The sequence below is a fragment of the Peromyscus leucopus genome, chromosome 5 (genome assembly GCF_004664715.2).
Source record: "Peromyscus leucopus breed LL Stock chromosome 5, UCI_PerLeu_2.1, whole genome shotgun sequence".
Lineage (NCBI taxonomy): Eukaryota > Metazoa > Chordata > Mammalia > Rodentia > Cricetidae > Peromyscus > Peromyscus leucopus.
In genome coordinates this window covers 22,955,468-22,968,320 of record NC_051067.1, presented here as the reverse complement: position 1 = coordinate 22,968,320, position 12,853 = coordinate 22,955,468, and the positions used below count along the sequence as shown (strand labels likewise).

Here is a 12,853-nt window from a genome sequence, read left to right as displayed (position 1 = left end):
GCTTTTTAAGATTAGCCAGGTAGTAACAGTGAGTACGTATACCAACGGCAGCTGGAAGCATCGCAGTGTACAAACCTCACTGCTGCTCTCACTCTAGGGAGCGGAGTGAACCAGGTTTCTGCTGCCCTGTTTATGGGAAGGAAGGGGCAGGGAAGGAATGCAGTGGCCAAAGGCAACCAGGAGACGGAGAAGTCTCTGCCCTTCCGCCTGGGCTGTCTCGCTCTTAGAGTTTACCTTTCTTGGCGATTGAGCCAAGAAAGGACCATTTTAAAATACACTGCCACTCATTCTGGGGCTGCCCCTTCCCGGGAGAGAGTAGACTGTAGGTCTGCCCAAACTCTTTTCTGGTTTTTTGTTTTATTTAATGTCATTGAGCATATGTTGTGTGTCTAGTGCATGTGAGTGTGGTTGTGTGTATGTGTGCCACAGTGTGTGTGTGTGTGTGTGAGAGAGAGAGAGAGAGAGAGAGAGAGAGAGAGAGAGAGAGAGAGAGAGAAGGTAAAGGACAACTTTTGGATGTCAGTTGTCTCCTTCCTCCATGGATTCTGATAAGGAAACTCAGGTCATCAGTTTTGATGGCACGCACTTTTACCCACTGAGCTTTTAAAATGCTACAGAGGGCATTAAAGACTGCTTTAGCTGGGTCTGGCGGCTCAGGTCTGGAATCCCAGCTATTTGGGATTCTAATGCAGGAAGATTGTAAGTTCGAAGGAAATCTGGCCTGCGGAGTGAGTTCAAGAGCCGTACGGGCAGCTTGTACATTGTCTCAAAATAAAAGGTAAAGGATGTTCCTTTACAGTAAAGTCTCCTATGGGGCTTCTCCTGCTTTGGGGAGTTCTTTATAATGTTTCCCTAATAAATCTATGTTTGCTTTTTTTTTTCCAACAGTAAAAGAAAAGAACAGGTAAAAAGAAAACTAGGGATGTAGTTCAGTGATAGAGCACTTGCCTAGCATGGATGAGACCTAATATCCAGTACCATTGAAAACAAAAGGCATGATTGAATTTTGTATTTGATGTTCCTTAACTCCCTGGTGCCCTAACTTGTACAGACAATAGAGGGCAAAGAAGAGGAGATAAACCTCAAAGGAAACAGCAGGGACGCCCCACAGGCACTTTGGAAACTAAGCTGGTTGCTAAGGAGTTGTGAATTGGAGTATGCCCCAACCTGGTTTTCTTCTTTAGGTCTTAAAGGCTACATCAGCCGCTTCACTCATTTCTATGACATAATGCCTTAAGCAAATTCAGGAAGTGTTTGTTTTGGCTCACAGTTTGAGGGTAAAGTCCATCATGATGAGAGTCACAGCTGGAGGAGCACGAGGTAGCTGGTCACCTTGCAGCCACAGTCGGGAAGCCCATGGAACTGAATGCTAGTGCTCAGTTCTTGTTTTTGTTGAGTCTAGGACCGCAGCTTGTAAGACAGTGCCATCCACATTCATGATGGATCTTCCCTCCCTGGTTAATTCTTCTGGAAACAACCTTGCAGACATACCCAGAGGTGTGTTTCCATGGTGATTCTACATCCAGTCAAGTTGGCAATGAAGGTTAATGATCACAAATGCTCTCCCAATGCGTAAAAAAATGGGTCCCATCAAATCCCTACTGGATTTTGAAATGGAAGCTTCCATGTTCTATCCAAACTCTATTTGCTGATGAGATTGTCACAACTATCTCAGGCACCTTCCGAAGGGTATATTACTTCATGTACATTTTGACCAATGAGAGCAGATAGACATTGTCGAGGAGAAAGGGATACTTGATTCTGTACTGTAAAACTAACTGTAGACTCAGCACACTTGGAAATTAATTCTACTTCATAGAGCAAGAATTCCCTGCAGAAAGCCAATATCTAGCTCTGTCCCTAAGACCCAGGAGGACTCAGCATCATACCCTTAAGCCATTACTATTGTCCAGTGAGGAAGTTGGGCATCTAGTAAATGATGTACCATTGGGATAGACAAGAGGGCTTTGAGAATGCTTCTTATTCTTTTTTTCTATTATTTGTAACAATTTTTAGTTTTGTTTTATTTTATAATTAATTTAATTTTACATATCAGCCACGGATTCCCGTCTTCCCTCCTCCCCCCCCAGCTTTCCCTCCCCAATCCACCCCCAATTCCCACCTCCTCCAAGGCAAGGTCTCCCCTGAGGAGTCAGCCCAGCCTGGTAGATTCAGTTGAGGCAGGTCCTTCTTATTCTTAAGCATCAAGATCAACTACACAGAACCACCCCCCCCTTTCCAACTTGTATTTTCCATCAATGGTTCATGCCCCTCATGCTATGTTCAACTGATGATTTATGACTTTATATGCATGTATTTTCTTACCCTCCTTTGTGTATGTGTGTTACTAGAGATTGAACCCAGGACTTTGCATGCTAGGAGGGTTCCCTAAGCTATATCTCTAGACCCGTTTTTCTGTTTTTATGAGTGGCAAGTTTCAGCAAAAATGGTCCAAAGATGGCCCACACTTTACTGAGTACATCTATTTCAAGATGTCAGGGAAGTTATTTTCAAGTATTCTAAGCATAGCATGAAATTGAACTGATATTCTTATGGGGGGGGGAAATCCAACGAGTCAAAAGCTCTTAGAAGAAGAAAGATAACAAGGCCTGAGGTATAGTTTCTATAGTTGTGAAGACTTCTGCAGCAATGCCCAAGCTGTTCATCTTTTTGTTTAATTTGGTTTTGTGAGAGGATCTCACTGTGTAGTTTAGGCTGCCCTTGAATGCACAGAAGTCCTCCTGCCTCCTCTTCCCAAGTCCTGGGCTTCTAGGCATGCTCTACCACACCTAGCTCATTCATCTTTTTTGATTGTTTGCTTTCTATAGCTTCTTAGAGCCATACTATTGCTCTGTGCTGCACAGGCCCACCTAACCCTGAACTCTCCGGCAGCCTCTTCTGTGGGTGTTTTGGCACCAATCCTCATCAAGTGTCCCATTTTACTGATGTGTGTGACTTATCCTAATTCTAGACTTTCTGACTTGCTCTTGGTGGATGGGAAGCCTGTATCATGTGAGGGAACAGGTGTTCTGGCTGCTTTCTCTAGTGGGATATTGTCTTATATATCTTGTGAGGTAGGTGGTACTCATTCAGGCCATGCGGTTCTATCAGCATCTCTTCTGTGCACATGGTTTCCTGGTTTGAGACAGTCACAGGATTTCTGATGACAAACGTCATGGCCTCAGATGCTCTGCTGACTACTGCCCTGGGAGACTTCCTGGACACCGCACTGGTAAGGATGGGAAGGCTTCAAGGGACGATGCCAACAGTGATGGGCAGGAATCTAAGTGATCTGCAAAACTTCCTTCTGTTTTAAATTCAGATTTAAAAAGAAATCTTTTATGAAGTTGGACTTTTATAAGATGTGAATTTTAAAAGACTTTTATGATTAAGTCATTGTGCAAAAGAGTAACAGACATTAATATATTCAACCAATGATATAGGAAACTGAGAGTTCATTTATTTTATATATTCTAACATGTTATTTGTGTGACTGTAGGGAATGTGTTCATTTTAATGAGGCAACTGTAATTCTAACAGTCTTCTAGTGGGTTTTTTCTTCAGTTTCTGTCTGTTAGTATTCATGTGTTAGTGTTGGAATGTATGATGCTTTGAAGTAACAAGCTGCACTTTTCCTTCCTGTTCATCAGGTCATTTCCAGGCACAGCAGGAAAGGTACGCATATGAGCAATTACTAATTGGCTACTTTTTATCAAGAGAATATCTTGGCACCAATGGTTTCAATGCCAGGCAAGGGTGAAATTTAAACACATCTAGATTTATCAACCACTTTACACAGTCCTGCTCTGATGCAGGAAGGCATTTTTTTGTGAAGCATGTCTCAGTTTTCTGCAATGTACTGGTGGCTCTGGACACTGCTGTGTGGCAATCCTCTGTTCAGATAGTGGAGAGCCATTCTGTCTCCAAAGCAGCAGGAGTTTTAGCTGGGTTTGGACCTGGTTTCTGCCTAGGTTCACTCGCTAGAGGCCTGGTCCAGCGGGGCCTAGTGTGAAGCAGTTAGATCACCATGGCACAGCTCTGTGAAGGGATTAATCAGGTGTGAGACTGAACTAGAACTCATGAGAACAGGAACTAACTGCTGGAATTACTTATTAGAAAGAGTTGGGCTGTTGCCTTTTGCTTTCACGCTGCCCATGTGACCTCTTCCACACCGTGTTCCTGCCACTGTGACTCCATCTACCAAGGATTCCTCCCCAGAAGTCACAGACTATGCCGCCATGCTTTAGAGCCTCCAGACCTGTGAGCTAAATCATCCTCTTTTCTTTGTTAAGTGGACTCAGTTTCAGGTATCTGGTTATAGCAGCAGACAGTTGCCCAAGACACAAACCAGCAAGGTTTAGCTACTATTGACTTAACTTGGAGCTGATATTGGTTTACTTTGGAGCCAATGAAAATAGCTTTGCCTTTCCAGGGTGTACAAGGTAAAATACCCAAAAGGCAAAGATTTGTTCCATTCAGTTCCAGTTAAAGGGTAGTTGGCATTTTGAAATATGATCGCCTGGAAGCAAAGATGCACTTGGGATGTTTGAGAATCCCAGAACATGTGGCCATCACAATATGAAATGTCATTTTTCCCGGGGTGCCACTCGGTTTTAAGAAGCTGTAAATGAGCTGATGTTATGTTCCACAAGAGATGGTGATTGAGGAAACTTAGCACCAGGAGCTTAGGTGCATACTGCACCTCTGAGTACTTGGGAACAATTGCCAACTGCATGGTGGTAAGAAGCTATGAGCAGCAGAAGCATGGGCAGCTGTTTGCTCACATCTCAGTAGATCAGGGAACAGAGATGAATACTGGAGATCTGGCTTTCTTCCTTTTCTTTTTCTTTTCTTTTCTTTTTCTTTTTTCTTTTCTTTTCTTTTCTTTTCTTTCTTTCTTTCTTTCTTTCTTTTTTTTTTTTTCTTTCTTTCTTTTTTTTTTTTTTTGAGACAGGGTTTCCCTGGCTGTCTTGGGTCTTGCTCTGTAGACTGAGCTGGCCTGGAACTGACAGAGATCTGCCTGCTTCTGCCTCCTGAGTGCTGGAATTAAAGGTGTGTACCACCACTTCCCAGCTCTAGATCTGGCTTTCTTTATTCATGCTAGCCCCAGCCCATGGAATGGTGCTACCCACTGAAAATAATATTCCAGCTAATTGTTTCTAGAAACAGTATAACAGACACAGAAGAGAGATGTGACCTAAGTGATTTTTAAATGCGGTGAGGCCAGCAATGAAGACTAGCCATCCCAGTCTCTGGCTGCCGTACTATAATTTTGAAGAGCATCATTAGAGTGTGGGTGGGCATGGTCAGAACTTTTGAACATTTTGTATGTCTGACTTTAGTTCAGTAGAATTCTTGCCCTGCCTTCTGTTCCCCATCATAGCCCTGCTTCATTCTCTTGTGTTGTTGAAGCTGTAGGCAGGAACCTGTGGGTATATGCCTCTGCTCTCAGGTCTGCCCTCCACTCTTCACTTGGTATTGCAAAGGGCTGCACTTCACAGGCCCTCTTGCCAACTGATAGACTGCTCGATTTAGTGCAGGAAAACTAATGTGGGGGAACAAATAGGACATTTCCTCCCCTCCTTCTGTTGGGGTAGCACCTTCTTAAGTATCTTCATTGTCCTTGTGGTTCTGGCCCAGCTGTGGATGTAACTTTTGTAAGATGGCTGTGAGTTTTTTTTTTCTTCCTTCCTTCCTTCCTTCCTTCCTTCCTTCCTTCCTTCCTTCCTTCCTTCCTTCCTCCTTCTTCTCCTCCTTCTTTCTCCTTTTTCTTCCTCTCTCCCTCTCTCCCTGCCCCCCCCCCATAGCTATCACAAAACACCTGAGAGAAATCAATGTAAAGGAGGGAGAACAGTTGATTCTGGATCACAGTTTCAGAAGTTCTGTGGTCAGCTGACCCCACTGTTTGGGCCTGAGATGAGACAGGATATTAGAGGCATGTGACTGAGAGGCCATTTCACAGTGGCCAGGAAAGAGAACAAAGGGCTGGGGACAGTGTAACCCTTGAAGGAACACCCATCAGTGGCCTGTTTCCTCCAACCAGATCTCCCCTGCTGCCCTTAAGTAGCCCATTGAGCTGTGAACCCACCAATGAGGTTAATGTAGCCATGGAGTTATCACCCTCAAGATCACTCACATAGCACCACCACTACCAGTTGGGAACCTTCGGCATGCAAGACTTTGAGAACATGTTATGTCCAAACAGTAGTGCTGGCCTTGACTGCTTTCCTCTTAGGACCCTCAGTGCTGGGTCATTAGGGAATGGTGGGCAGTGGCTTCCTGCTGGTGTAAATCTGGGGGCTGCTTCACTGTTCCAAGCTTGCCTTCTCAGCTTTCCCTATCTTTCCAGTGATTCTCATGTATTACACCCCTCGGACTTAAGTATCTACAAAGGCTGGAAGTTTTATTTACACTTTTATTCTTGCTTGTGTCTATTTAGCCTGGCGCTTTCTCATGCAAGTTTTCTGCAAATTTATTTCCTAGTTTGTGTTGTCAGCTCCAGGACAATCAGGCAAATGCTTCCCACTTTTTAACAAGGTTTCTTGAAATACTTCTCAGAAGTTACTTTTCTGCTACCTCTTTGTTATCTAAGCTCTCCTGCATCACAGGGCCACATCCTCTCACTTTCTCTAGCTTGTCTCAAAATGAAACCACGACACCTGCCTTGTCTGTATGTGGGACACATGCAGACACCTCCAAGAGTCTTGCTGGCCAGCTGGACTTTTAGTAGAACCTTTGAGTCTAACCTCGTGGACAGTTTTTTTTATGCTTCCCAGTTTGGTCTCCTACAATTGTGTGAGTTATACTGGGGTAAAAGGTATATACTTTGTGACAAATAACTTCCATATTGAGATGATACATCTGAACCCACCCAAATTATACTCTGACCCGTCATTAATTCTTTGTGGTGTTCACTATTATTTCCACTTACTACCTTAATATAAGTCCACAAACAAAACTGTAAAAGGTAGCTCTCATTTAGTTATGTGTAAAATAGTACCTCTCAGTCTATTTTTTTCTGATCTATAACTGGCTGTGGAAATTTCTGTGTTCTATTAATGGAGACCAACTTATTTAAAAGTTCCTGCTTCAATGCTATAGACTTATAGCAAATTTAATTTGTATATTATGTATAATATTTGTATTATTATGTAGTGTCAATTCATATAAACCATGTAAACAGTACAGCCCACAAGCCTGCACTCAGAACGTTGCCCACTCTAGACAGGAAGTGGCTTTGTTCAGGTTACAGCATTGACAGTGTGGCTACCCACACTTGGCTCAGGCTGCTGTTACAGGCTTTTGTGGGTATTTACAAAAACAAGTGCCTGGCAGCCTGGGGGCTGCTGTGACCCAAAGCTGGCTGTAACCTGCCCCTTGCCTGGACTGTCATCCCTGCACTGTGCACTGCTTCCAGCTTGTACGCCTGCCTGCTCGTAGGAGTCAGCTCTGACTCTTTCTGGCATCCATTTGATGCTTTGACAACTGCACTTTCAGGGGCAATCCAGATGTTGGATTCTTTCATACGTAATTTAGGATTCCTGGTAGCAGAAGGCACCGTGAAGCCCTCCATTCAGCAGGAGGTGAGTTGTATCAAAACCGTAAGTTAACGGTTGCTCTGGAAAACTCAGAGAAAGCATGCATGCGGTTTCATTTTGTTTCTCTTCCCTGAATCCTCACTCCAATTCTGAGCAGGCTCTGAGCACTTTGAACTGCATCTTGGACGCCGTGCCCCGGGAAGAGAGAAGGAAGCTCTCCTCGGCAGAAGGCACGCGCAGTCTTATGTAAGTGAACTCACACTCAGGTGACGGTGTAAGCCCCAAATCTCTGTACCTTTCTTTGTCCTCTGTCCACCCACCTACTTCATTCCTTCCTCCAGCACGTACCTTGTAAGTTTACCAAGTATCAGGCTGAGAAGGAGTAAGACCCAAGGACAGACTTTGCCAGACTCTGCTTATAACATTCAGGGTTTTCTTCTGTTTGTTTTTGTTGTTTTGTCTTTTGAAACACTTTTGTGGGCCAAAATGCTTTCTCAGCTGGCTATGTGATTGTGAACTCCATTGTTGACTTATGGAAGGATGTCAAAGAGTGTGTGTGTGCATTCATATTCTCTCTCTCTCTCTCTCTCTCTCTCTCTCTCTCTCTCTCTCTCACTCACTCTCTCTCTCTTAATTTTAGTGGCCCAGTTGTGGCTACATAGATCTTAGAATGTGATATTTGAAGATATGAAGATGAGATTTTTTTCACAGACCTTAGAATGTGACATTTGAAGATACAGTTTTAAAATAAGGTGAAGTGAATTGCAAACACACACCTGTTTTGAAATTTGGACTTAAACACACATCTATGAGGATGGCTAACCAGCAAGGAGGACATCTTGGTGACAGTGACCATTCCTGTGACATGCCATGGACAGAGTGCCATCCACAGAATGAAGTACCTTTTCTGAACAGGGGCTTTCTGTTGTCAATTGTGCTAGTCCATGCCTGCTGTGACTTGGGCTGAGTTAGTTATTTAAAAAAGTCTTGACTGGTAAGAATCACCACTCTTTATTTTTTGTTGTTTATTTTTTTTTGAGACAGAGTTTCTCTGTGTATCCCTGACTGTCCTGGAATTAGCTCTGTAGACCAGGCTGGCCTTGAACTCAGAGATCCACCTGCCTCTGCCTCCTGAGTGCTGGGATTAAAGGTGTGCGCCACTGTCACCCAGCCCCAAGAATCGCCACTCTTAAGACACTGTGATCCTTCAGTTGCTGTGATTGAAGGAACAGTTATGTATCCTGGAGATGCCTAGCTGCTTCTGCTATGTTCTTCTTGCCTGTTTGTTGATCTAACAAATATTGTGATCATAGTTACTGTTTTCAGAAAGTCTGGATTGTCTGGACTTAAGTCAGAGGCAAAACCTACAAATATAACACTGAGCAGAACTCTCAGGGGTGCTCGTTTAGGGCTTTATTTAATTGTAACAAATTCATTTGTTGTGAGAAATAGAGCAAGGTTTCTTTGGGAGGTATTTGTGTGTGTGTGTGTGTGTGTGTGTGTGTGTGTGTGTGTGTGTATGTACATGTGTACCTGCATGCGTGTACATGTGTATGGAGCTCACTGACCCTGGTGCTCCTTAAATAAGCTAGGTTGGCTGGCTGAGCCCCAAAAACTCTCTTCCTCCTCAGACCTGAGATTACAAGATTTTAGGTAAATAGTTAATAGAATAATTCCTTGTGGCTTTTTCAGACATCCATATTGTTTATTTTATCCACCTCCTTCCTCCTCCGGTATTTCCCTGCCTCCCCTTCCCTAAGGAACCCCCTTTCCCCATTTCCCTCAGCAGACCACTTGTACTCTGCCATCCATCTCTATTGCTCCATGGCCCCTCCCCCCACCCTCGAATGGTTCCATGTTAGTTCCTGGCTTCTGTAGTTACTACAGGCTATCGGCTCACTTCTGAAGATTCTGAAGATTCACTTCTAGCAGCTTCCAAAAAGAGAGGTCATTCGATGTTTTTCTTTCTGGGTTACCTCATAGGAACTTTTATAATTCCATTTATTTACCTGCAAAGTTCATGATTTCATTTTTATTTACAGTTGAATAGTATTCCGTAGTGTGTAGAGGCCACATTTTTGTTACCCATTCTTTGGTTGTAGGGCATTTAAGTTGTTTCCATTTCCTAGCTCTATTGTGAATAGAGCAACCATGAACATGGCTGAGCCAGTATCTGCAGAGTAGGATGTTGAGTCCTTTGGGCCTATGCCGAGGAGTGGTATAGCTGGGTCACATGGTAGATTTGTTTTTAGCTTTTGGATTTTGCCACATTGATTTTTTTTAAAATTTTATTTATTTATTATGCATACAGTGTTCTGCCTGCATCCCTGCAGGCCAGAAGAGGACACCAGATTTCATTACAGATGGTTGTAAACCATCATGCGGCTGCTGGGAATTGAACTCAGGACCTCTGGAAGAACAGAGGTCTTAACCTCTGACCCATCTCTCCAGTCCCTTTTGCAAACATTTCTATAGGACTGGTGGGTGTTGGAGAGAAGACACTGGTTTGATTTTTCGTATTGCCGGTATTCCTATGATGAGATCTGGGCATGTGGCATTCCTTTGTTAGGTTTGAGCTTATTGTGGATAGGGCTGGTCAGAGGAGAAGAGGGGTGTGGGGGAGGGAGTGGAGGTGGGTCTAGAGGTTGGAAGTGGCTTGGGTGGGAAGAAGTCAGGTAGGCAGAGGGGACTGGGCTGCCATGCAGGTCATGCTTCCTGTTCCAAGCCCAGACTGGGGTGGGGTAGATGTCTGAGGGGAAAAGTTGCATATGACGTAGGAGAGCCCTGTGGTTTGATGGATTGGTAGCGAGGCTACTGGCCCAAGCCTAGCGCTCCTCTGTAAGGAAGGCAGGCAAGGCTTCTAGGCTGGTGGGTTGTGAGACCCAGGCTAACTCTGGTAGACTGTGGAAAAGGCATGAAGGAGGAGGTCAGGTGTGCTCACCAGGCTAGACCCCGGAAGAGGACATGGGAAGTCTGAGTAGAGAGTGGGGTGGTAGAGGCAGAGCAAAGGGCCCTGCATGGGTGGACACAGGTAAGGTGGGTCCTAGTGCGAGCCTAGAGTTGACTGCAGAGTAGAGGTAATGGGACTATACCCGGCTGGAAGTGTGGGACCCTGTGGAAGCCTAAGGCTGACTGCTCTTCAGGCTTGGAAGGGATGGACAGACCAGGCAGGGACACCAGCTGTGGGACCCTAGCTAGTTATGGTAAGTTTTAGGAAACGTATGGGGTGGTGAGGGCAACTTACCAGGCTGGACCCTGGAGGAGGGTGTGGATGTCTGGCTTTTTATTGTGGCCTCTGTAGCTAGAATTCAGGCCCTTACGCTTGTAAGGTATGCTCTTCACTGTTTAAGCTTTCTCCCCGACCCCACAAGACATCTTTATTCTTTAAAATGAGAGATTTTTGCTAAGTATGGTATACCCCTGACCTCCCAGTCACCCAGGAGGCTGAGACAGGATCATCAAGTTAAAGCCGGCTTGGGATTAAATAGTGAAATGGTCTTGAAACACCAAGGGCTATGGATGTAGCTGAGTGAAGCCGTACATGTACAAAGCCGTAGGTTGGAACACGGTGCCACCCTCCCCCATGCCAGCCATGCACGAAGATTTTCAGACATTAAGGAAAAAGGAAGAGTGTGTTTTAGTATTTAGTGGACACACTAGAGCGGATGGATACACACTACCACACTAGAAGAGAATCTAAGATTACGATGTATCAGTAACGTAAAATGTAACAGCTTACTTCCATTATGTTTCAAAATTAAGTTGGTCAGTTGAAAACTGCATTGATTTTTGTCATGGGAGAGGCTCAGGACCAAAGGTCTCAGCTCTATCATGTTCAAGCTGTATGTAATATGTATACTCCCATGGGCTGCTGACTAGGGAAAAGAGAACAGCTAGAGGTGGCCCATGCCTGTAGAGGCTGAGGCAGGAGGATTGCCATGAGTTCAAGGTTAGCCTAAGCTACAGTAAGACCCTGTGGTAAAAACAAAAAAACAAAAAACCAAAAAACCTCCCTACCCAAACTCCAAGAAACCTTAAGGAACCTCAAACTTCAGAAGCAGATCATTCAACGGACTCTCAAATTTTAGGAAGCTAAATTCACTTTGTGAAAGAGAAAAATGAAACCTCAAAAATACAGTAACTTCTAGCTTCTTTGAAAATGCCTGTCAGGGGACTGGAGAGATGGCTCAGTGGTTAAGAGCTCTGGCTCTTCAGAGGACCTGGATTCAATTCCCAGCACCCACACGGTGGCTCACAACGGTCTGTAACTCCAGTTCAAAGGTGTCCAACACAATCCCATAGACATGCCACAGGGAATACAGCAACACATCTAAAATAAAATTAATTATTTTAAAAGAAGAAAACTTTAAAAATGCATATTGTTCAGTAATATGTGACCTTGAAAATTTCCATTGAAAGGTATTTATATGCACATTGTGGAAAGTCTGATACTGATTTCAAAAACATTTATCTTGGTTTTAAACTTAATAATTTAATAAGGCTTTACCTCTTGATGTTCATCTCAGTAAAATGTAGTTTATGTAAATGTTTCAGGAAAGAATTGGCAAGGACAATCTTGACTGTGGGAGGTAAGTGTTAAGAGTTTTAAATGCTTAGAATATTGGACACTGGGAGATGTATGAGGATTAAATTATGTTCCATCTGAAGATAGGAAATTAAGATTTTGTTTTTGCTTCTGAGAGACTCTGGCCTGCTGAAAATCATAATAGTTAACAGACACTTACTGGCCAGTTTTGTCACATTTTAATATTGTACTATATATGCTTCAGTTAAAATCCTTGCAAGTAAAAGCCATCAGAGCGGCAGATAAAGCCTTCTATGTTCATGTTCCCACTTCCTGTCTTTGACTCAGAGTTCTTTTCATTCTCAAACATAATTTTTATCTGCATAATAATTACATGACTGTTTTATAGATTTAAAACCATTATGTGACCACTGCCTTGTCGGTCTATCTGATTACATCCCTCTTTTCGCCTTTACAATTATTCGAGTTTTGGGTTATGGATATAGCTCAGCTTGCCTAACATGCACAAAGCTCTGGGTTTGAGCCCTAGCTTCCCATAAACCAGCTGTGGTGACATATGTCTAAACTCCCAGCACTGGGGAGGTGGTGGGAGAAGATTCAGGAGTTCATGGTTACCCTTGGCTGTGTAGTGAATACGAGTCCATGCTGAGCTACAATAGGACAAAAAGAGTTATTTAACATTTGAGCAGGTAGTGTAACTGCAGTAAAAATACTGTAACTTCAATGAGATTTTTTTGTTGTAGAACTATTTTAAGGCTATTTGATCTGA

General features: G+C 43.6%; 1 protein-coding gene across 1 annotated transcript in view; it reads left to right on the top strand.

Annotated features, from left to right (window-relative positions):
• Window positions 1-12,853, top strand: part of Sycp2l (synaptonemal complex protein 2 like) — a 56,984-nt gene that overhangs the window by 4,185 nt on the left and 39,946 nt on the right. The window contains exons 5-9 of the mRNA XM_037206445.1: window positions 3,128-3,232; window positions 3,651-3,675; window positions 7,498-7,583; window positions 7,696-7,784; window positions 12,093-12,127. Coding sequence (XP_037062340.1) covers window positions 3,128-3,232; window positions 3,651-3,675; window positions 7,498-7,583; window positions 7,696-7,784; window positions 12,093-12,127 — 340 coding nt within the window. The remainder of the gene's footprint in view (window positions 1-3,127; window positions 3,233-3,650; window positions 3,676-7,497; window positions 7,584-7,695; window positions 7,785-12,092; window positions 12,128-12,853) is intronic.